This window comes from Lepidochelys kempii, chromosome 1, assembly GCF_965140265.1.
Source record: "Lepidochelys kempii isolate rLepKem1 chromosome 1, rLepKem1.hap2, whole genome shotgun sequence".
NCBI lineage: Eukaryota > Metazoa > Chordata > Testudines > Cheloniidae > Lepidochelys > Lepidochelys kempii.
Window position 1 is genome coordinate 37,380,698 of NC_133256.1, and position 25,912 is coordinate 37,406,609.

At 40.8% G+C, this 25,912-nt stretch overlaps 1 protein-coding gene across 1 annotated transcript in view; it reads left to right on the forward strand.

The window, feature by feature from the left end:
- Window positions 1–25,306, forward strand: part of ZC3H12C (zinc finger CCCH-type containing 12C) — a 30,448-nt gene extending 5,142 nt beyond the window's left edge. The window contains exons 3-6 of the mRNA XM_073339163.1: window positions 14,183–14,322; window positions 17,480–17,714; window positions 20,558–20,664; window positions 23,348–25,306. Coding sequence (XP_073195264.1) covers window positions 14,183–14,322; window positions 17,480–17,714; window positions 20,558–20,664; window positions 23,348–24,747 — 1,882 coding nt within the window. The 3' untranslated portion in view covers window positions 24,748–25,306. The remainder of the gene's footprint in view (window positions 1–14,182; window positions 14,323–17,479; window positions 17,715–20,557; window positions 20,665–23,347) is intronic.
- The last annotated feature ends 606 nt before the right edge of the window (window positions 25,307–25,912 follow it).

Below are 25,912 nucleotides of genomic sequence, written 5' to 3' on the forward strand. Positions count from 1 at the left end.
TTGAAGATAATGGGATGAGAAACGTCAGAAATCAAGGTGGCCATACTTTCTGTGGGCGTATGGATGAGGAATTATTTGGTAGTTAATTGGAGCACAGGGATTTATACTAGCCAATCCTACCATAGTATTCAGAAGGAAAAGCCATTTCAGCATAGTAATAATTTGAGGATACTTCTTGTTTGCTTCGTAGTAAAACTTGGTATAAGAAACTTCAGGGCTTGGGGCATCTGAGTTTATTTAGTTCATGATCGTAATGATCTGGTAAACAGAGTATTGTCAAATGTAATTTAAGTATAGATAACTCTAGCAACTGGATAATTTCAGTAGATTTAAGTAAAAGCAATTAACCCATAAATGCAGGTTGCTACCTTCTTTCCAAACTCTGAATGCTAGTATTTCCTATCCGCTCACCTTTTAATTTCTTTGGCCAACTTGCACATCTGTTCAGTTTTCTCCTAATTCTTTCCATGTGATATGCTGTGTCTTGTTTTTTAGCTGTCTCTTACGATATAAAAGAGCTGGATTGTAAATACTGAATATGTTCAAGTTAACATAACAAGTAAACAGTATTCTAACACTCTAATTAAAAGCGATCCAGAGACTTCTGAAATACATCCACATTTTGATTAAAACTTAATTTTACATGGTTACAGAACTGCTTTTATAAAATGTTTAGAAGTGTCCTTTTTAGCAAAAACAGAGTGCCATCATAGTTTTGCTCATTGTTGGTTTATTCCTTCTTAGTGCTTTAACTGTTAGAGCCAAATCCTCCGCTGCTCTGTGACCGCTTTGTGCTAATCTGGTGATGCAAAGATGCCATAAAGATGGTTGAACCAATGTTAAGGGTTACCTCTGTGTACAGGAATTCTCAGATGGTATAGAGCCCTTCTCCAGCACTTGGGGCTTGACTGGGAAAAAGAGGGCATTGGTCAAGGGATCCCTGTGCTCTGAGTATCCTGAGCAGTAATTCCTGATGGCCCCTAGGTGCCAGAAGCAGCATCTCTAATCTGGATCTGGTTACTGACCCAGCATTAAAGCTGTATGAGGGGAGCAATACTCGCACACTTTTTATAAACCTCGCTTCCCTACACGTTACACCAGGCGCTCCTTGGAAGCAACTGAGAACCAGGCCATCCATTTTTAATAGACACTCAACTCTTTATATAAATTCAGACATGCAGACCTTCCTATGTTCAGTTGTTGCCTTAACCACCTCTGTGAAATGAGACAAATTTGAGTGTGTGCTGTGCTTCATAGAACCCAATTTTATTAAAACAAGTATTTTCGGCAGCAAGATGATGCACCGAAAAGTCGGAAGCTCGCAGTATCTTTTGTGGGTTTTCATAGCATGTAAAAGACAGTCATGATAATTATAGGGCTAGATTCTGTTTTTTACAGCCAGAAGTATGTTGAACAAGGTGCAGAGAGGCTGGGCTGTTTTGTAGTGTAGAATTTTGGATGACTTTGCCACAATTCCTCTGTCTAGATCAGTGGTCCCTAAACTGTAGGGGGATGGGGAGGGACTGCCACCCAGCCCCGCTCTGTCTGCTGCCCGGCCCCTCGCCCAGCCGCTGGCTCCAGGCCTTGCTCTGACACCAGGCCAGCTCTGCCTTCATTCCCTCTCTGCCCCCATCCCCAGTTCTGCCACCAGCTTTGCCTTCAGCTCAAGATCCTCTGCTGAGCTACCTGTGCAGTAATGGAGTGGGGGTGTGGACAGATTCCATTACTGGTAAGGGGGGGCACAACTAGAAAAGTTTGAGCACCAGTCATCTAGATGTTTCAGTGATGTGATGTGCATGAATGAGTGGTGAGTATCTGCATATGCTTAACTGGCTGTTCAACTGTCATTGCAATACATGCTTTCCCCACTTGTCATTACACCTTGTTGATTGATGCTAAGGAGCCATGATACTTCTTGCCTATTTTTGAATAGCTAGCAGGAAACAATGACTGTATTCCTGAAAAATATTGTGCATAATTCCTGATTGGGAATGAAAGATCTGGGGAGGCATCCTCTTTCTCATCTTGCATAACCCCCCGCACACACATACACTTCTCCAGGAATGGTCTGGTCTGTAGTTTTATTTCTGTGCTCTTGTGTCCACAGGCACGAGGTAGTCACTCAATATGATAGCATTCAGCTGCTACGATGGTGGAACAGAATAGAACCTAAGTAGAAAGTACTAATTGAGCTGAGAGATCTAATAGGTGTATTAGGGAAAATACACTGTGGGTAGGTTCTGGACTAACAAATCACTAGAGACATGGGGAGACCTTGATGGTTTAAATAATGTTGCTGCCTTCAGTACATCTAAGTGATATTTTGGCATGGCTTCTCCGGTAGTTTGTCCTTTAAACTGAAGGCAGTGGATGAGTTGGTCCTCTTATATTACAGGTCCTCTTGTATTATCTTCAGATATTGGCCGAAGTAGTGAATTGGTTTATTAAAACTTTTCCTTTGGCAGAGAGGCTGGTGTCTGGTGATTTGGTGGTTTATAGTTTAGTACTACCTAATGAATGCTCATAGAAGATTTACTGGGCCACCTCCAGTTTTTTTTAATTCTCTCAGCTTTCATATTGCCATTGATTTTAGTTACTTGGGTGTAACTGCTTATGGTTAACTTCTCTCTTACACCAACACATGGGAAACTGTCATTGGAATATTCTTGCAGGTTCGATTTTTCTTTTTGTGTAAATTGTAAAACTTGTAAAAAGCAAGTCCGGCAGCTACCAAGAATGGATATTTTAAATTCCTTTGAGATTGTTGCTGCCTTCTCGGTCTGCTGTACATCTATACAAACTAACTGTAAGTGCCAAAATCCTCAAATGGAAGAAGATTGTATCGTAAATAAAAGGCTTCTATGGCACTTGTGGTTCAAGCCTGCTGTATCTAAGCCATGATACACATGGTCCTTTCAAAGTGCTATATAAAACTGATATTGCATACTGTGAGGTGGTGTTTACATGTAGATGATAATATTACTATTTGTAATATTTTGTATTACACACATCAGTACACTTTGCCCACAGAATAAAACAGACTTTCTCCATTACTGAATAATGCTACTAAAACCTGTGTCAATATTCTCTTACAATATGAATTGCAAATTGGTTGATCGTCACTCTCCCCATGGTGCCTACATCATTTAATCAATCTCTGTTCTATATCCTTCCTTGCAGAGATACTCCAATTTGAATTTTTAAATGGGCATTCCATACTTCTCACAATATCAAAAAGTCTAAATAATCCTAAATTGCCTTTTTTTAATAAATGCACTGACAGATAATTGAGGCTAACGTTTGACCTATCTCTTGAAAACAAAATGTGTTTAATCTAATGATAGTTGTTTATACTCTAAATATTTATTTCTAAAAATTATACTACTGCAATATTGCCAACTGCAAAAGTTTAAAAAATTGAGTCTGGCCCTAACTCACGAGATTTATTTTTTAATTAAATAATGGGATTTTTTTCTGTTTTCTGGCAACTTTCTAACTCTCTGCTCAATCCCAATATGCATGTGAAAATGGGTGTTGTCAATTTATAAGAATTATAAATCAGCCCCACGACAACTCCGCCTACCCAACCACACAACAATTCTGCACCTCCCAACCCCATATCTGCCCCTTGCCCAATGTGCATCTTTGTTCTTCTTGCTGTTCCAGAGGTTCTTCATCCTTTCCTCCCAAGCCTCATGGAGAGGCAGCTCTAGGGGATCCTCTTCTCCACCTTAACAGGACTGTGTTGCAGGATTAGAGGGGAGGAGAGAGCAGCTGGCCCATTTTTCATAGAAGTTGGAGGAGGCAGCAGAAATTGGTCTTTTTCTGCTCTCTCTTCCCTCTCCTCCATTCAGATACTTCTCTCAGCTCCTAAAGACCAGGGAGAGAGCTCTGCCTGTGTTCTGCAGTATATCACCAAGAAATAATGAAGAATTCTTGTTTCATAGGACCTGTACACTGCATGTAGTGCTTCTGCAGAGCCCAAAGAAGCAGCACAATTCATAGAATCATAGAATATCAGGTTTGGAAGGGACCTCAGGAGGTCATCTAGTCCAACCCCCTGCTCAAAGCAGGACCAATCCCCAACTAAATCATCCCAGCCAGGGCTTTGTAAAGTCTGACCTTAAAAACTTTAAAGGAAGGAGATTTCACCACCTCCCTAGGTAATGCATTTCAGTGCTTCACCACCCTCCTAGTGAAAAAGTTTTTCCTAATATCCAGCCTAACCCTCCCCCACTGCAACTTGAGACCATTACTCCTTGTTCGGTCATCTGCTACTACTGAGAACAGTCTAGAGCCATCCTCTTTGGAACCCCCTTTCAGGTAGTTGAAAGCAGCTATCAAATCCCCCCTCATTCTTCTCTTCTGCAGACTAAACAATCCCAGTTCCCTCAGCCTCTCCTCATAAGTCATGTGTTCCAGTCCCCTAGTCATTTTTGTTGCCCTCCGCTGGACTCTTTCCAATTTTTCCACATCCTTCTTGTAGTGTGGGGCCCAAAACTGGACACAGTACTCCAGATGAGGCCTCACCAATGTCGAATAGAGGGGGACGATCATGTCCCTCGATCTGCTGGCAATGCCCCCACTTTTACAGCCCAAAATGCCATTGGCCTTGGCAACAAGGGCACACTGTTGACTCATATCCAGCTTCTCGTCCACTGTAACCCCTAGGTCCTTTTCTGCAGAACTGCTGCCGAGCCATTCGGTCCCCAGTCTGTAGCGGTGCATGGAATTCTTCGTCCTAAGTGCAAGACTCTGCACTTGTCCTTGTTGAACCTCATCAGATTTCTTTTGGCCCAATCCTCTAATTTGTCTAGGGCCCTCTGTATCCTATCCCTACCCTCCAGCATACCTACCACTCCTCCCAGTTCAGTGTCATCGGCAAACTTGCTGAGAGTGCAGTCCACACCATCCTACAGATCATTAATGAAGATATTGAACAAAACCGGCTGCAGGACCGACCCTTGGGGCACTCCGTTTGATACCAGCTGCCAACTAGACATGGAGCCATTGATCATTCCCATTGAGCCCGACAATCTAGCCAGCTTTCTAGCCACCTTCTAGTCCATTCATCCAGCCCATACTTCAACTTGCTGGCAAGAATACTGTGGGAGACCGTGTCAAAAGCTTTGCTAAAGTCAAGGAATAACACATCCAATGCTTTCCCCTCATCCACAGAACCAGTTATCTCGTCATAGAAGGCAATTAGATTACTCAGGCATGATTGCCTTTGGTGAATCCATGCTGAATGTTCTGATCACTTTCCTGTCCTCTAAGTGCTTCAGAATTGATTCCTTGAGGACCTGCTCCATGATTTTTCCGGGGACTGAGGTGAGGCTGACTGGCCTGTAGTTCCCCGGATCCTCCTCCTTCCCTTCTTTAAAGATGGGCACTACATTAGCCTTTTTCCAGTCATCCGGGACCTCCCCAGGTCGCCATAAGTTTTCAAAGATAATGGCCAATGGCTCTGCAATCACATCCGCCAACTTCTTTAGCACTCTCGGATGCAGCGCATCCGGCCCCATGGACTTGTGCTCATCCAGCTTTTCTAAATAGTCCCGAACCACTTCTTTTTTCACAGAGGGCTGGTCACCTCCTCCCCACGCTGTGCTGCCCAGTGTAGTAGTCTGAGAGCTGACCTTGTTCATGAAGACAGAGGCAAAAAAAGCATTGAGTACATTAGCTTTTTCCACATCCTGTCACTAGGTTGCCTCCCTCATTCAGTAAGGGGCCCACACTTTCCTTGACTTTCTTCTTGTTTCTAACATACCTGAAGAAACCCTTCTCTGTTACTCTTAACATCCCTCGCTAGCTGAAACTCCAGGTGTGATTTGGCCTTCCTGATTTTACTCCTGCATGCCCGAGCAATATTTTTATACTCTTCCTTGATCATTTGTCCAATCTTCCACTTCTTGTAAGCTTCTGTTTTGTGTTTAAGATCAGCAAGGATTTCACTGTTAAGCCAAGCTGGTCGCCTGCCATATTTACTATTCTTTCTACACATCGGGATGGTTTGTTCCTGTAACCTCAATAAGGATTCTTTAAAATACAGCCAGCTCTCCTGGACTCCTTTCCCCGTCATGTTATTCTCCCAGGGGATCTTGCCCATCAGTTCCCTGAGGGAGTCAGTCTGCTTTTCTGAAGTCCAGGGTCTGTATTCTGCTGCTCTCCTTTCTTCCTTGTGTCAGGATCCTGAACTCTACCATCTCATGGTTACTGCCTCCCAGGTTCCCATCCACTTTTGCTTCCCTCACTAATTCTTCCCAGTTTGTGAGCAGCAGGTCAAGAAGAGCTCTGCCCCTAGTTGGTTCCTCCAGCACTTGCACCAGGAAATTGTCCCCTACCCTTTCCAAAAACTTCCTGGATTGTCTGTGCACCGCTGTATTGCTCTCCCAGCAGATATCAGGGTGATTGAAGTCTCCCATGAGAACCAGGGCCTGCGATCTAGTAACTTCTGTGAGTTGCCGGAAGAAAGCCTCGTCCACCTCATCCCCCTGGTTTGGTGGTCTATAGCAGACTCCCACCACGACATCACCCTTGTTGCTCACACTTCTAAACTTAATCCAGAGACTCTCAGGGTTTTCTGCAGTTTCATACTGGAGCTCAGAGCAGTCATACTGCTCTCTTACATACAAAGCAACTCCCCCACCTTTTCTGCCTTGCCTGTCCTTCCTGAACAACTTATAGTCATCCATGACAGTACTCCAGTCATATGAGTTATCCTGCCAAGTCTCTGTTATTCCAATCACATCATAATTCGTTGACTGGGTCAGGATTTCCAGTTCTCCCTGCTTGTTTCCCAGGCTTCTTGCATTTGTGCATAGGCACTTAAGATAACTCGCTGATAGTCCTACTTTCTCAGTATGAGACAGGAGCCCTCCCCTCTTGCACTGTCCTGCTCATGCTTCCTCCCGGTATCCCACTTCCCCACTTACGTCAGGGCTTTGGTCCCCTTCCCCTGGTGAACCTAGTTTAAAGCCCTCCTCACTAGGTTAACCAGCCTGCTTGCGAAGATGCTCTTCCCTCTCTTTGTTAGGTGGAGCCTGTCTCTGTCTAGCACTCCTCTTTCTTGGAACACCATCCCATGGTCAAAGAATCCAAAGCCTTCTCTCCAACACTACCTGCATAGCCATTTATTTGACGGTCTCTACCCAGGCCTTTTCCTTCCACAGGGAGGATGGACGAGAACACCACTTGCGCCTCAAACTCCTTTATCCTTCTTCCCAGAGCCACGTAGTCTGCAGTGATCCGGGTCATTCTTGGCAGTATCATTGGTGCCCACGTGGAGAAGCAGGAAGGGGTAGCAATCCGAGGGCTTGATGAGTCTTGGCAGTCTCTCCGTTACATCGTGAATCCTAGCTCCTGGCAAGCAGCAGACTTCTTGGTTTTCCCAGTCGGGGCAGCAGATAGATGAGGAGGGAGTCCTCCGACCACCACCACCACCCGCCTTCTTCTCTTGGGAGTGGTGGTCGTGGAACCCCCATCCCTAGGACAGGGCATCTCATGCCTTCTAATTGGCGGAGTCTCCTTCTGCTCCCTTCCCTCAAATGGATCATCTAGTCCACTCTCCGCATTAGTATCTGGGGTGAGAACATGAAAAAGGTTGCTTACCTGTATCTGCATTGCTGGTACATGGACGCTCCCCTTTCTTCTTCTGGAGGTCACATGCTGCCAAATTTCTTCACCGTCCTCCTGTCCCTGCTATGCAGCTTGCTCTGAATCTTCAGAATATGTCCGTAGAAGCATATCCTGACATCTGTCCAGGAAATCTGGAGTTTCTCTTATGCAATGCAGGGTTGTTACTTTTCTCCAGACCTTGAACCTTCTCTTCCAATATGGAGACCAGCTTGCACTTTGTACAGACAAAGTCACTTCTGTACTGTGGAAGAAAGACAAACATGGCACATCCTGTGCAGGTAACAACAGCTGAATGCTCACCATCCATATTACCTTCCTTCTAAGAGCTTCCTCATGTGTTGTAGTAACTACTCAGAGAAGCCTGCAAGATGAAAGCCTCAGTGGGCTCTCCCCAGGCGAACTCCCAGGCAAACTCTCTCTGTTAGCCTCTCCACTGTTTGTTCGTTGCTCAGGTGGTTTGCAGCTGACTGGCTTTTTATAACAGTCAGGCCCACTCAAGGCTCACCTGGAACAAAGCACTCCCAATTCACACTTTTCAAACAGTCAAGCACCTGGTCAAACTGACCAAGTGTCCCCGCAACAGACACTCAGATACTCACCAACACAGCCCCCCTAACGCAGCACTTTGCGGACCTCCTCTTGGACAGATCCCAGGCAAACTCCTGCTGTTAGCTGCTCCGCTGTTCGCTGGAGACAAGACAAGTAAGTACTTAGCCACAGGGAGTTACTTTTAAAAAATGAGATAATTCATCTACATGTTGCTAGTTCTACACTTTTTTTTGTCCCATTTTATACTCTGAAATTGCTTAAGTGGATGTTTTTGCTTGTTTCTTTAATAATAGAATTTCAGATTTTACAAAGATGTTTTTCTGTTAAGCAATTCCACACTTAAAATGCTCATCTGTGCTGAAAAAGATAACTTTGGGGACTTCATAGATTAAGAAAGCTGAAATGCTTTGACAAACTCTACTCTTCCATCAGAGTTTGCAGTTTGATGTTAATGGGACGTAAGTAATTCATGAGCTAGTGAAAATACCACTGTAGGTGCCTCAGTCTGGGTTTAGGATCCTAACTTTAGGCGCCTGCTTTTGACAAATTTGGCATGTATATAACCAAGTTATTAACTTGGTTAAGATATTAAAAGTCTACATAGCTTTTCAATGTTAATTCTGAAACTATTTTGTTTTTGAAAATAAAAATTTTGTCACTCAGAATTTTTTAATAAATATACACTTAGGCTTTGATGTAGCAAATGCTTATATGCACATTCTTAACAATGCAGTGGAGCTGATAATGTGAGTAATGTCATGCACCTGCTTAAGTGTTTGCAACATCAGGTTCTTAACGTTCAATATTATGTGTTTTTTCTATAACAGTTTTGTAAAATTAAAATAAATACACCAGTAGTGGCAATTATTAATTTCAATCTAATAAGCTAAATTATAAATGCTATTTTTAAAGTTGCAGTAGCACACCTTTTCAAATAATTTTTTACAGAGCCTCAATCTGATTTAATCAAGGACTTAATCCAGTGCCTTAAATCAATTATTTACAGTGCTACACTCAGCTCTATTCTAAAGTAACTTGATGGGTCTTATTTTTAAGCATTTATTGCATAAATAGAAGGACAAACAAAAAAACATCATTTATCTTTGTTTTTTAAATGTAAGTTAATGGGAGGGCAGGAATGGAGGGTAGATGAGAGGTATTTTTTACAATTTTATTTTTAAAGTACATTTCAGTGAGCTATTAGACACTATATTTTCTTCCTTCAGTTCCGAGCTTTGGCTTTTTAAAATATTCTCACTCGCATTACCTTCTCTATATCCTAAAGCAAAACAAGTTAGATCAACAAAAAGAACCACATTTGACAGATGCTAGACTCTCAAGTAACATGGTTGAACAGAGCAAAAAGTAATATATAACAGCATAACATTTTCTTTGTTTCCATATAACTGTGGTGATCTGCCATTAACCAAAAAGTTTTGGCTTCGCTCATTTGAGCTAGATGTAATTTCCATCTAACAATCCAAGTGCGTATTTCTATCAAACATCAGCAAAGTTCCTCAAGCTCTGTGGCTTGGCTGTCCTTGCTGAATTTGTGCTAAGGTAGCTGCATAGTCATGATATTTATCTTTCAATGACAGTTATCCATCGGCCTAATGTGGCAGTTCCTATGTACCCAGCTGTTTTTCACTATCTTGAGGCCACTTCCAGGAATATGCAGTACTATTCTCCCAGAAAGAACTGTTCACATGGATAGGATCTCACTAATAGCAGGTTATGTGTGAACCTTCTCTTTAAATCCTTTTAGAACTCTCCAAGTTGTAGATGGATGGTTCTTGCTTCAAGAGATGTCCCAGCATACTCTATGGTGGTGACAGAACCCTCACTGGAGTATAGAGATAGCTTATGTAAGTGGCATTTTAAAATATGTCACAGTTTGCAAAGTTTGATTTATTTTTTTTAAAGAAAGATTCCAAAGGGTGTTTAAAAATAAAATACGAACTGACATATATTTTAAAATTGTATGTGCCTGTTATCACATGCTCCAGTGGGCTCTATGACAGACATGTGGGTGCACCTAGCATAACATATTCTAGAACATCTCTGAAACTTTTCTGATCCTAAAAAGAGTAATGTTCTCTAAGCCTCCTTCATGTGTGGTACTACTGTGGGTCCCCTTGCTATTTGGGATATTTAGCCTGTAATCATGCTTTTATTTATTTTTATTTTTTTAATGTAAGTATTTGTAGGACACTAGCCTAACATGCTGTTCCCAGAGAGCTAGAAAAATGCTTATACACACAGAAGGAATCAAACAAGGGAGAGCCAAATCCAGGAATGTTCTTGGGGAAATTTTTTCCTTTCCAAATGGGAAGAAAGCAAAATTAGTAAGTGGTTGGTGTTTTGTTTTGTTTTTTTTCCCCCCTCCTCCATATTTTTAAGACCTGTATTATACCAGAGTGGGTGTTTCTTTTATGGAAAAGTTTTTGATGCACCAAAACATACACAGCAAACTCCTTTGTTTTAAGTAAAAATGGATTTTTATACTTCGTAAAAATATAAATGTGCATCAAAAATTAAAATGTAGCAGAAAGTGACCTGAAGTAAAAAAAAATTTAAAGAAAAACAATTGAATTTAAACTTCCTGTGAACTTACCAAAAACATTTATTTACATACTACCATATCTTTCTTACAGAAATACCTGTTTTCAGATGTCGAATGTGCAATGTGGTGTGCTAACTGGTTTCAGCTTTACAAACAATAGTGAGATTTGTGTGTGTGTATTTAAGATGTTAAAATGGTAGAGCAGTTCTTTTCCACAATGATTTTGAAAAATACTATATAGAATCTGTTTTCTTCCCCCATACAAGCTTCACTAAAATATATGGATATGTGGCAAAATCAGAACTGTGCATTGTGTGAAAAATGTATGTTCTTTTATCAATTAGACCGTTAAACTCATTCTCACAAGTTACCATAGTGGATAAAAAAAAATTAGCAGGATTAAAAAAATCTGATACAGGAAAAACAAGTTTACACAGAGTAGTTATAGTAAATAAAGTTTTTGAAGGGATAGAAACCCTCCTGCTTCAGCTGGTAGTAGCTACTGTCAGAAATGGGGTACTCGAATAGAAGGTCACTGGTCTTATCTAGCACAGCAATTTCTGTATTGTATATACAATATATATGCTACTTTTTCTTACACAATGTACAAGGAAAAAAATTAGTGAGTCAATATGGAGAAGGAAAGAGTTTCCAGATAGTATTTTGTTCTCTTTACATTTTGTGGTTTGTGTTTTGATTTTTTTAAATCATCTCTGAATAAAATGTTTGTGTGTGACAAATTTCTGTTAGGTAAGAACCTTTTTACAATAGAAGTGTTTGTCGGCCATCAACTAGAACGCCCAGTGCAATTATAAAATATATGTGTATTTCTTCTATAACTTCCAAACTATGGGACCTTCATGGCTACCTGAATATTGCAGCGTGGCACCATTGAATTATACATGTATTATACCATGGCATTATACATGATCATCTTTTTAGAAGTATACCACAATGATTTTTGACAATTTGAAGGTTTAGTGTTGTAGTTAAAATATGTAGCCACTATTTAAATTTTAGCCTGAGGGCTAAGAAAGTTATGAAGATTGTGAAAATGTTCTCATCACATACAGTTAAAGAGCTTGTGAGAGTGCTAGCCTAGAGGCAACACTTTCAGAGAGCTTTTGCTCAGAAAAAAATCACTATCTTACTGCTTTTCTATTTTTTAAAATTAAAATGCCACCTACTGCTTGAATGAGTATATGCAATTGGAAAAAGACACTGGAGGGATAAATGAATAAGAGAGTCATTCATACCCACAGTGTAAAGGACAAATAGACAGTTTTCCTCAAATCCTCAAATACACTAAGTACACTGATCCACAACAGAAATTCTATGGCATGTTATTCAGGAAGTCAAAGGTAGTCATAATGGATGGTCTCTGGCCTTAAAATTTATGGGAGAAATCCTGGCCTCATTGAAATCAATAGCAAAACTCCCATTGCCTTCAATGAGGCCAGTATTTCATCCTGTGAATCTGAGAAATGAAACCATTTCTGACGTGAAACGTAAAAGCTCTTTAACACAGCATGACAATATTACACAACTGCTTACTGTAGGAAGTGAAAAATACCTTAACCCAGTTGAAAAAAAGAACTCATTTGGAGTTATTACCAGGAATTTGAGCTGGTTGCTGGAACATACACACAACTCTTTTTGAAAAGTGCTGTAGGATCTTTAATGACTATACATCATGATGATGCCTAGCTCTTATATCATGCTTTACTAAAGATGTCAGTATCATTATCCCCATTTTACAGAGGGGGAAACTGAGGCACAGAAACGGGGGAAGTGACTTGCCTAAAGTTACCCAGCAAACCTGGGTCCTATTCCTGGGTCTGCCACTTAAATCCTGATTCCCAGTCCAGTGTTCTGTGTCCTAGGCCATGGAATCTCATTTGTCTCCCATCCAAGTATGGACTAGGCCCACCTATCCTGAACAGGTGAAATCTGACTGCATCTCAGTAGAAGGTGGAATGACTGGACATACTGTTGGCTTTTTGTTTTGTGTGTGTCTTTAAATCCATGGTACCTTCACCTTTATGCATATTAATCTTACTATTTCTGAGGAGTTGTAAAGAACTTTAACAAGCCACATTATTCTCTTGCGGCCAATTAGAATCAAGAATAAGTGTAATCTACAGTATTTCTTTTTTAAAAAGCTGGTATACTGACATATTGTGCATGTCACAATGGCAGTATGCGCATTGTTTCAGAGACTGCAGTACCCAAAGCTATAAGGGACGTCAAGTTACATAATCAGACTTAAATCCAGAGTTCAACGAGTACTAATGAAGCTCTAAAAATAGGGAAGAGGTATTTAGAGGATCCGCCCCTCTGACTTTGTAATGGGGATACATGAGACTCAACAAGAGCATTATTATTACACTCAAATACACAAAAATGACTCTAATACATTGGTTTAGTGTGTGATCCTGCCTGTCTCTAAGGACTGGCCCTGGCAATAATAAATCAAATAGGGCTTTTTTTCTTTTGGTGTCGAAGGTCCCAGATCAGGTCTCTGCTGATATCTCTTGTATTTGTCTGATTGTGGCCATAATTCTTTACATTGACACCCACACACACTAGCATGGATTACACCCTGTCCCTGTGTTGCCAAAGTGTTGGACATATTCCTGGTGGTTTCATCACTTGACGTAATCTTTAATTAAAGATTAATCTTTAATTCCTGGAGACTCCAGGGCAATCCTAGAGGGTTGGCAACTCTAATGTAGGGACATGGTTTGATGTGGCCCAATACTTCATCTTGGGAATCTTGAGACGCTCGCTCTTCAGCTCACTCTACAACAACCAGTGGCAGAGCCTGTGTAACTAGGGAGACCAAAAGCCATGTCATCGCTCCAAACAGACTTTTTCAACCTGTACTCCCTTTTCCCTTGTTCCTGCCACTGTTCTGCCACCTCCTCCCTCCCTGCATTATTTCCCAAACTTCCTCAAAATGACTCTGTATAGGTAAACAGTACAATATTTTAGGGGACTGGAAATGTACTTTAAAACAGTACAAATGAAGAAGAAACTTGTGTAAAACAGAAATAAAATCTTTTTAAACTTTGTGTCCTGTCTTTCCATATACATTTGAAATAAAGAATTCTGTCTCTCCCTTTAAATAGATGTGTGCATTGTAAATACCATATATGGCTTGCATAACAAACATTCATTTGGCTTGACAGCAGCTCTTTACTTCTGTCTTCCTCTACCTCCTCCCACCCCCGCCACTTTGAAGGGGGAAGAGACAGTGTTGGGGAGGGAATTCAGATTGACCCCCAATTTGCCAATAGAAATCCTGGATTAAGTTAATAACATTACTGAGACTAATCAGCTGTGTTTGCTGTGCTCTGCTTTATCCATGATCACATGGAAAGTAATGGTTGTAAAACAGGAAATTAAGTGTTTCTGTGATGTCTGTTTCAGCCATGGGAACAAAGAAGTATTTTCTTGTAGAGGAATAAAATTGGCAGTAGACTGGTTTTTGGAAAGACGCCACAAAGATGTTACAGTGTTTGTGCCAGCATGGAGAAAAGAACAGTCAAGACCTGATGCTCTTATCACAGGTAAACTCTGTTCTGACATCATTGTCTTAAGTTTTCATTTGTATAAAGTAAGAGAGAGCTAATTGTGAGCATTAGCTGAACAAACCATTTGAAATTAATTTTTTTATGCAGTAAAACATTTTTGGTCTAAGACCTTTTTAGTGAACTCCAGGTGGGGAAGAAAAAGGCAAGGGAATGCATAGCCAGTACACAGTAAGATCCCATTGTTTAGTGTGCTTGCCAGATGAGCTTTCCCTGAAAGTTTCTAGTTAAATCTCTAAGGTTATGGGTTTTTTTATCTATCTGCTGTATATCATTAAAAATGAAAATTTTTGAAAGAATTGTAGTGAGTATGTAGATTATTGTAGCTGTTCAGAAACAAACTCCTTTTAATGATCGGGAAGAATGCCTTTGTTTTTTTTTTTTGTCGTTTTTTTTTTGTTGTAAGGTAGTTTCAGTAATACATACTGATGAGCAACAGTAATACCAATGAGCTGCATTTGAAAGGAGAAAGGCATACCCCCTTGCTCTGTTATTTTTCATATACTAGATTACTAAATTCAGTCTTAGAAAGTCTTGAGTGAAAACCATGTCAGCCAGTGCACTGAAGTCCACCCAATAATGTCTTCTAGAGAAGATGGACTTCTAAGTGGCCACTTTGAGTGGAGTTCAAATTAAAGAAATCTGTTTACAAGAACAAGGGGCTCTTACAGAAGCTACTTCCTTTTGTGACCAGAAAGAAGTCTATCCCATCTCTTTTTGGGTAACAAATGGAACCCCTCTTGGAAGTGTAATTCAGGAAAAGCTGAATGACTGCATTGAGAAACTGGTGTTTTGTTTTGCCTTATTGGTGCTCCAAAACATAGAAAAAGAAAACAATTTGATCTGAATGTGCTTGTTCTTCCCAGGTAAAAATGAAGGACTTGCACTAGGGCAGGATCCTTTCTCTTTATCACATTTTGGATTATGTCAGAAGAGAGGGAGGGAAACTTCTTGATTCAATGTGAAAGCTAGAATTTTTCTTTCAAGTTAAGCTAAATAGAGTTCTCAGGGCCACTCGTCCAAGGCAAAAGATAATGAAACAAACTCTTCAATAAAGGCTGCCATTTGTCCTTGCCTTCTGGTTGAAGAAATGGCTTCTAAAAATGCCACCTAAAATGAAAGAAAGTTCAAATGAATAGTCAGCGTAGTTTCTAAAGAAAAGTAGCAGAGTATTTTGAGCACCAGACTTCACTGCCAAACTGGAGTGATCTTTGCAGAATTTGAGCTTTTATTTGCTCAACTACTTTTAGAACTTTTAGAATTATTAAGGACGAGCTACCACCTGGGAACATTTGTTGTAGCCCATCATACCATTACATGGAAGATCTGTCTCTTTGAAGTACTAAGTGACTTTTATGATAGGCTGCATTGAAGATAATAAGAAAATAAGGTATTTGTAACTCAGAGGAAATATTCCTATCAGCATGTCATAAAGGGCAGGCTCAGTTGTGCTGGTCAGTAGTTACTTGTGTTGGAGATCTGGGAAGGACATCAGTGATACAGCTTTTGACCTTCAGACTTAATTCATCCCAAGCTATGGCTGTAGTAGATGATGGTGGAGTGGGCCCTGCAATAGAGGGTTTTGAGGAAGAGGCCAAGTCAGTAGGTTCTTTTCTTTTACCTTGTCCAGTTGTGTCTGTCAGCACCTTGGCAATGGGAGGAAAAGTAAGAAGTGGAGAAAGCACTGAAGTCTATTGCTAGCATATGCTTGCATCTTCTGTAGAACAGAGGCACTTCACAGTTGTCTTTTGCAACAAGTCTCTGAATAATTAATTAATTTAAATTAATTAAATCTCCATAATCATAGAGTCCAAAGCCAGAAGGAACCATTGTGAGCATCTAGCCTGACCTCTTGTATAACATAGGCCGTAGAATTTCCTCCAGATAATTCCTAGAACATATATTTTAGAAAAACCTCTAATCTTAAATGAAAAATGGTCAGTGATAGAAAATCCACTACTATCCTTTGTAAACTTTTCTAATGATTAATTATTCTTGCCATTAAAAATGTACACCTTATTTCCAGTGTGAATTTGTCTAGCTTCAACTTCCATCCAGTAGATCATGTTATACCTTACTCTACTAGATTGAAGAGCCCATAAATTATTTTTTTGTAGTGTAGGTACTTGTAGACTGTAATCAAGTCACCCCTTAACAACCTACTATTTTGTTAGACTCAAAGAGCTCAATATATTTAGTTTATCACTATAAGCCAGGGGTGGGTAAACTATGGGCCATGTCTGACCTGTCAGATGTTTTAATCTGGCCCTTGAACTCCTGTTGGGGAGCAGGAGCGGGGTCTGGGGCTTGCCCTGCTCCGGCACTCCAGCTGGGGAGAAGGGTTGGGAACTTGCTCCGTTCTGCGCATGCCGTGGCTCCACACCGTTCCCAGAAACAGCAGCATGTCCCCACTCCCACTTTTAAGCGTAGGGGCAGCCAGGGGGATCTGCATGCCCTAAGTGCTTCCCTGCAGCTCCCATTGGCCGGGAACCGCAGCCAATGGGAGCTTCAGGGGTGACACCTGCGGATGGGGCAGCACGCAGAGCTGCCTGGACACGCCTCTGCTTCGGAGCTGGAGGTAGAGCATGCCGCTGCTTCAGGTAAACGCTGCCCGGAGCCTTAATCTCAGTGAGTATCAAGTGAGGATGAAGAGATCTATCTTTATTTAAGAATGCAGTCATTGGACCACATTGATTACAGTCAGGATACAATAGGACATGGTCATGCAGCACCAGGCAGAGTGGGGAGCTCCGTTGCATCCTGGGAGCTCTCCTCATGACATCAGAGCAGTTTGGGATATTTACTGTTCTAACAACCAAACTTGGGAAATAGTGTATCTGTTAACTGCTGCAGAGCTAGCAAAGGGTGTGCAAAACACAGTCTTCTCTGTTGATCTGATAAAAATGGTGTGGAATGATTTTAGTTTTTCAAACGTATTGTTGGTTGATTGCTGAACGTTAGTTTAAAATCATATACATCAGATGCTTTCTACTGGATTATAACTATTTTAAGGTTAGGCATATTTTGGCCCTAAACACTTTGACCTTCTGCCTCAACCCTAATATCTGCAAAGATCGAACAAATTCCTGATTTCACTTCAGACATTAAATCTTTGACTCTTTCTTAATACTTCTAGATCAAGAAATCCTGCGCAAGTTAGAAAAAGAGAAAATTCTGGTGTTTACGCCATCCCGTCGTGTGCAGGGGAGAAGGGTGGTATGCTATGATGACAGATTCATAGTGAAGCTGGCCTTTGAGTCAGATGGTATCATTGTGTCTAATGATAACTACAGGGATCTAGCTAATGAAAAGCCAGAATGGAAGAAGTTCATAGATGAGCGATTGTTGATGTATTCATTTGTCAATGACAAGTAAGTAATCTTGATTTTATACCACTTGTTAGAAAACTAATGGCAAAAAGGGCACTTCGAGGGCTTCCATTAACATGTTAGATTCTATCAAAATTATTAGCTACACATGAGAAAATAAAAGTATGTTATAGTTCCAGGCTCTGCTCCTAATCTTCTGAACCTTCAAACCCTTCTTTTTGCCAATGTGCTCCATAATGGTGGTAATCACTATCAAAATGTTTTATTTAAACTCTCCCACCTGTCCTGGAAAGAACCCAAAGATTGAAAAAGGATTAGACTACTTACTGGACCCATGTAATTCCCAGGATGCTCAGATACTTTGTATATTGAGTGTATACCATAGTATAAAATACCTAGGTGGTAGTTTTTGCTTTGGCTGTTCTGTGAACAACAAAGAATCTTTAGTCATTTCTAAGACCGGCAAGCCTGACTTCATAACTGGGCAAACTAGTTGAAACCATAGTTAAGAACAGAATTGTCAGACACATAGATGAACATAATTTGTTGGGAAAGAGTCAACATGGTTTTTGTAAAAAGAAACCGTGCCTCCCCAATTTACTAGAATTCTTTGAGGGGGTCAATAAGCATGTGAATATGGTGTACTTAAATTTTCAGAAAGCCTTTGACAAGGTCCCTCACCAAAGGCTCTTAAGTAAAGTAAGCTGTCATGGGATAAAATCTCATGGATTGGTGACTGGCTAAAAGATAGGAAACAAAGGGTAGGAATAGATGGTCAGGTTTCAGAATGGGGAGAGGTAAACAGTGTTGTCCCCCAGGTGCCTATACTGGGACCAGTCCTATTCAACATATTCATAAATGATCTGGAAAAGGGGGTAAACAGTGAGGTGGCAAAATTTGCAGATTATACAAATTCTTAAGGTTCAAAAAAGAACTAGATAAGTTAATGGAGGATAGGTCCATCAATTGTTAGCTAGGAAGGGCAGGGATGGTGTCCCTAGCCTCTGTTTGCCAGAAGCTGGGAATGGGCAACAGGGGATGTATCACTTGATGATTACCTGTTCTGTTCATTCCCTCTGGGGCACCTGGCATCGGCCGCTATCCGAAGACAGGATACTGGGCTAGATAGACTTTTGATATGACCCAGTATGACCGTTCTTATGCACTCAAGATAGTTATGCCCAAAGCAGACTGCAAAGAGTTACAAAAGGATCTCACAAAACTGGGTGACTGGGCAACAAAATGGCAGATGAAATTCAATGTTGATAAATGCAAAGTAATGTACATTGGAAAACAATCCCAACTATACATATAAAATGGTGTGGTCTAAATTAGCTGTTACCACTGAAGAAAGAGATCTTGCAGACATTGTGGATAGTTCTCTGAAAACATCTACTTAATGTGCAGTGGCAGTCAAAAAAGCTAACAATGTTGGGGATCATTAAAAAAGGGATACATAATAAGACAAAAAATATCCTATTGCTTCTATATAAATCTATGGTACACCCACATCTTGAATACTGTGTGCAGATGTGGTCGTTCCATCTCAAAAAAGATATATTGGAATTGGAAAAGGTTCAGAAAAGGACAACAAAAATTATTAGAGGTATGGAACAGCTTTCATATGAGGAGAGATTAAGAAGATTGGGACTTTTCATCTTGGAAAAGAGACGACTAAGGGGGATTATGATTGAAGTCTATAAAATCATGACTGGTGTGGAGAAAGTAAATAAGGAACTGTTTTTTACTCCCTCTTAACATAAGAACTAGGGGCCACCAAACAAAATTAATACGCAGCAGGTTTAAAACAAACAAAAGGAAGTATTTCTTTACACAATGCACAGTCAACCTGTGGAACTCCTTGCCAGAGGATGTTGTGAAGGCCAAGACTATAACAGGGTTCAAAAAAGAACTAGATGAATTCATGGAGGATAGATCCATGAGTGGCTATTACCCAGGATGGGCAGGGATGGTATCCCTGGTCTCTGTTTGGCAGAAGCTGGGAATGGGCAACAGGGGATGGATCACTTGATTACCTGTTCTGTTCATTCCCTCTGGGGCATCTGGCATTGGCCACTGTCAGAATGCAGGATACTGGGCTAGATGGACCTTTGGTCTGACCCAGTATGGCCTTTCTTAGGTTTAAGACAAAAATTTTAACCCTTTAATTTTTAAATTAGGGCATTTCAACACATGAAGGTTAATCCTGAACAGGGTAGGGTGTGAATTTAAAATAGTTAACTGATTAACTCCATGAGTGGAGACTCTTTTTCCAGAATAAAGGTGCCACTTTGAGGTAATCAGGACAATCTGTTCTGGAATAACTCTCCTTAGCCACCTAAATAGAAGTGGCATAAATTTAAAATATGCATATCACCTACAGCTCCTGTTGACCCCAGTGGAAGTGTAGGGGTTGCTCAGCACCTCGAACAATCAGGCCAGTTCTGTTATGTGCTTAAATATTGATGTAGGCACTCAGTTTTAAAATTTTTAGCCTGTAGTTCTGTCTATAGGGCAGTGCTGTGATATGCTGCATAGTCCTGCAGATTTTAAAACAACTTGCAGGACAGCCAGGAAGTATATTGTGGGATTTTTTTTTCCCTGACAAGCAGATGTTGTAGTGCAGAAGCAGTCTTTCGAAACTACACTTTGGAGCTAAATCATTTGTTGAATAGTCCTGATTTGACAACTTCCTCTTGGTTGCAAAATGTGGGTTTTCTTTGTTAAACTTTTTCCTGGAAAATGTTTACTACTTTAGAATAAAGCTGACATAATGTATGACAGATAAATTGTAACAGGTAGTCCACAGCTATAATTAGTTGCAACAGGAACATGAAAATGAAATGTGGTGGTCAGTTCTTTTATGCTTTTGTTGTATGTTATAGGTTCATGCCTCCTGATGATCCTCTTGGCCGTCATGGCCCAAGCCTTGACAATTTTCTAAGGAAGAAACCTATTGTACCGGAACATAAGAAGCAACCATGTCCATATGGTAACTTGATTTAAATGCATGATTTATTGTATCATGTGACAAATTGCCAGCACTACTATGATGGGTCTCACGCTTTCTCTTCTGGAGGGTGGGGGGGTTTAGGTCACCGTTTCTTGCCCCTGAACTGGGGTATTAACTGCCCCACTAGTGTTCTAGAGGAGGGGAGTGGAGAGGGAAGGACCCGGGCTCTAGGGATAGCAGTAAACCACTAGAACTAGCGGTTCCTTCCCCTGGGCTACTTCCCTCTCCTGCCCTTCAGCTTGTGGGGCTTCCTGCCCTCCCTCTGCACAAACCAGTTGTCCCTTTACCTAGGGTCTTGGTGGTCTTAGCCCATCGCAGCACTTCTCCAAACTCTCCTCTGCTTCCCTCCAAACTGCTTTGCTCCAACACCAATCCACTCTGCTTGAACTCCTCCTCTTGTCTGATTGAAGCAGGGAGGTTTTTATCATGTGACTGGCTTCAGGTGCTTTAATTAATTTATAGCAAACTTTCTTCCCTCTACAGGGAATAAGGCTCCCTTCTAACACTCTCCTGCGGCCCTCTGGCCATGCTGTATCACATAGGTTAGGTATAAAGGGCAAACTGCTTTTTTTCTTTATAGCTGTGCCAATAAAAGTAAGACTTTTTTACAGAGCTGTCTTATATTGACAATGACTGAAATCCTGACTCTGTTGAAGTCAATGAGAGTTTTAGCATGGATTTCAGTGGAGCCAAGATTTCTGCTGACATCTTATTCTTTTATCAGTTGGAAAAGATCCGATGAAGTGAGCTGTAGTTCACGAAAGCTTATGTTATAATACATTTGTTAGTCTCTAAGGTGCCACAAGTATTCCTTTTCTTTTTGCGGATACAAACTAACATGGGTGCTACTCTGAAACTTGGAAAAGAACGTGTTAGTTTTTGTATCTACCTCTTAAACTAAAGAAATAACCTCATTCGCCATCAATAAGTACCAGGCTGTTAGTTACTGAGGCCAGCCACTACAAGGAGATATGTTCACATTGACTAAGCCAGTATATTACGTACTCTTCCTGCAAGACAAGGTAGACATGGTCATCTAAGGTGCAGAAGAGATTTTAATCTGATTTGGGGAACCATAATGTCAATGTGTATGGCCACAGTGCATTATAAAGTGATACCCCAGATGGAACTTGAACTTCCTTGGCCTTCAGACACTCAGGACAAGTTAGTATAATGTGGAAATATGTAATACATTAGCTTTTTGGCTGTGATTATGACCCCACTGTTGCGGATCCACAGGATTGGTGCTATGCCCCCAACTTTACAATAGTCTTTGGAGGAACCCCTTTGATGGGCCCGACCCCCCCAGGGGTCTCACTCTTCTTTCAAGGTAGGCCATACAGCCTCACCGCCTCCTTAGGCTGAAACTCTGGACTTCAGCACTCCTCCTTCACACCATGTGCTTTGCTCAGTGTGCCCAACTGAGACAGACTGCTGTCAGAAACTTGTATGCTCTTCGGGGATTAAAACACCTCAACAAGCATTTACAGGACACTCAAGCAGTGTTTTCAAAACAGTAAGATTTACTAGTCAACTGGAACACAGCACAGAAAATCCTTAGGGCAGCCCAGAGCCCCAGCCAAGCTGTAGTGAACTCCGTTTTCAGGCTGTGTGTGTCTGTCCAACCTCCTCAATTAGTTCCCAAGTGAGAGCTCCCAAACTTCTTCCAGAGCTCATGCTTATCTTCCACCTCACTTCTTCCTGTCCTTTGTTCTTGAACTGGGGTCTCTACTCACCTTTGCTGCTGAGAGTGTTACATCATCTCTCTAGACCCCTTGTTGATCTAGGTTGGTTTCAGCAAGTTCTTTAATGACTCTCTTCATTCCACCCAGACAGGGAGGTGACACACAAGAGATACCAATGTCTCTTAGCCTTCCCTGAGAGCAAACTTAGTGTCGTTGTGTGTGTCGTCCCCCATTCTCCTCCCCCTCCCCACCCACTGGGTAGCCATGCAACATTATAGGGGAAACTGAGGCACAACTGGGGCTGGGGAATTAAAAAAAAATCCCACTTCAAGAACATCTTCCTACGTGCTAAAAAATGACTCCTTCAGCTCAAATATTAGCAGCTTATGCTTCTGGTGCCAGGGGTTACTGGTTTGATCACACTGACAACCATGAGGTCTATATGCATGAAGACTGATTATTACACATGCATAATGTTTAGTTCAGCTCATTGGTGATACTTCATGGAAGACTTTTCCTTTAAATTAAATGAAATGAATTTAAAATGTAAAGGTTGTGCATATTACTTAGAAATAGGCAGAAAATTACATTTTGGAGGGATAAGAAAGGTGGAGTTCAAAACCATAGATCTCAGATGAAAGCAAGATTGGACTCCACATAATCCTCAGTTTAGGAGAGCAGAGGATTAGAAAGTGGGTGTGTAGGAGGGATGTTTCAGGACAGAACTGAGATACATTGGCAGTCTGCACTGTCTCAAGCTAGTGCTATATAGGTCCTTTACCTTCTTGAACATTACCACAATCTTTTCAACAGAGCAAGAAAGTCGGTTTCAAAGCCTCACTTCGGAAACACACACACACACAGACAGTTTAAAAATCATTTCAGTTAACTCACAAATTTTAAAAAAATGAGAGCTTCCAATTCAAATGGCTAAATAATTTTTTCTTTTTTACCTCAAATTGTATGACTTCTAATAGGAAAGAAATGTACCTATGGACACAAATGCAAATACTACCACCCAGAAAGAGGAAATCAACCTCAGCGGTCTGTAGCTGATGAACTTCGAGCCATGTCTAGAAGCACAGCTGCCAAAGCTGCAAGTGAAGGAGGAGGACTGGTAAAAAGCAACAGTGTTCCTTGTAGCACTAAGATTGATGGCACTTCTGATCTCAAACGTGCTGCTCCAAAGAGGCAATCAGATCCTAGTATAAGGACTCAAGTCTACCAAGACTTGGAGGAAAAGCTTCCCACCAAAAATAAATTGGAAACCAGGTCTGTTCCTTCTTTAGTTAGTATACCGAATTCTTCAGTTGTAAAACCCCAAAGTACTGCACCTTTAAGCAACGGCCTTCCATCCGGGGTTCATTTCCCGCCTCAGGATCAAAGACCACAGGGACAATATCCTCCAATTATGATGGCAACCAAAAATCATGGGACGCCAATGCCTTATGACCAGTACCCAAAATGTGAGTCTCCTGTGGACGTAGGCTACTACTCTATGCTGAACGCTTATTCAAATCTAAGTATCTCTGGTCCACGCAGTCCTGAAAGGCGTTTCTCCTTAGACACAGATTATAGGATTAGCTCTGTAGCTTCTGATTGTAGCAGTGAAGGTAGTATGAGCTGTGGTAGTAGCGATTCCTATGTGGGTTACAATGATCGGTCTTACATGAGTTCACCTGACCCACAATTAGAAGAGAACTTAAAGTGCCAACACGTGCACCCACATAGCCGCCTTAATTCACAGCCCTTCCTGCAGAGTTACCATGATCCTTTAACAAGAGTGCAAAGTTACAGTCATGAAGAACCAAAGCATCATCACAAACCTCCTACTCCATACATGTCTGTACATCTACAGCATCCTACAGTTGGTGCTCGTTCTAGTTGCCCTAATGATTACTCTGCTCTTCAAAGTTTGCAACATTCAAAGACCATGCATCTGGGGAGGGCACTTGTATCCACAAGAATAGATAGCGTTTCAGACTCACGTTTATATGATAATTCTCCATTAAGACAAAGAAAGCCTTATTCCAGCCAAGATGGGCTTGGAAGTTGGGATAGGCAGAGTTATGGGATTGATGCATACGGCTATCGTCAGACTTACTCCTTGCCTAGTAACCCCACTCAGCCATGTTACGAGCAGTTTGCCTTCCAAAGTTTACCTGAGCAGCAAGACCAGACTTGGTGCATACCTTACTGTGGAATCCCTCAAGACCCTCCAAGGTATCAGGACACACGGGAGAAGGTTTATATAAACTTATGCAACATCTTCCCTCCTGATCTTGTGAGAATTGTTATGAAAAGGAATCCTCACATGACAGATGCTCAGCAACTTGCTGCAGCCATTTTAGTGGAAAAATCCCAGCTAGGTTATTGAAAGATGATGATGCATCTTTGTGGTGTCTAGTAGTTTTCAGTTCAGCTCTAATGCTGAGGGAGGTTTGCTACAATAGCATATGTGATCTCCTTCTCAGCAAGGAGGTTATATAGTAATCCATTTATGTGAAAATACAGTATCATGGAATCTGTATGTTTAGCCCCATGCATTGGAAGTAACAGGTTTGTTTTACATTCTAACTTGACATTTTTAAATGGTTTTAAGCTATGTTCATGACTGAAATCTTTCCAGTCTAAGTTTAATATATGTGTGTGTATGTTCTCTGTGGTCTCCGGTAATAATCTTTGGTGCATCGGGGTTTATATGCAGCACTTTCTATCTTTTTGTTACATGTTTTGTTAACTTACTGGATGTATGTCCTTCAGCTGCAAGGCATTAAAAGAATCTGCAGAAAGTTGAAAGAATTTTAATAGACCTGGCAAACCGTTTTCAAGCCAAGCTTAATTTGAACTTTTAACAGCAATTAATTTATTATTTATTTATTTTGTGGGCTTCTTTGTGCTATAATCATTTATTTATAGAAAACAAAGATTTACTATGGCACTGACTTTATTTTTTAAATAAAATATTAAGTTACCAGTTAAAGTTGAAATGGGTAACGATATATTAGTAATTTACAGTATGGCACTTTTCATTGCTCTTTTAAGAATAGTTTTTAATGATTTGATTCAGTTGGTTTAGTAAGAGCAGATGCAATCAAAAGTAAAGGAACTCATTTCCATTACTTTTTGGATAAGGCAAAGCCTGGTGGTCTGATTTGCAAAGATGCTGAGCATATGCAACTCCCTTTGAACCCAGTAAAAGCTGCAGCTGCTCAGAACTGCCTAAAATCAGGCCATGAATGTTTCAGTTCAGATACGTTCTTATCCAGCTCTTGTGTGCTTCTGGTCAGTAGAAATGGAACTGAAAGTTTAGGATTCCATGAAATTGTTTTATATGCATCTCTCTTTTTTTATTATTTGTATTTGTGCACAGGTATACTGGATAAAATATGCTTTTTCATAAAATATTTACCTGTTTTTTAAATGAATCTAAGTATTCTCAATGCAAGTTTTGTATTTAAGATACTGTTCAATTTTCTTGCTATTTATCAAGGCTGGCCTGAGAAGGTTGTGTGTGTTGAGGATATGCAACATTTATTAAC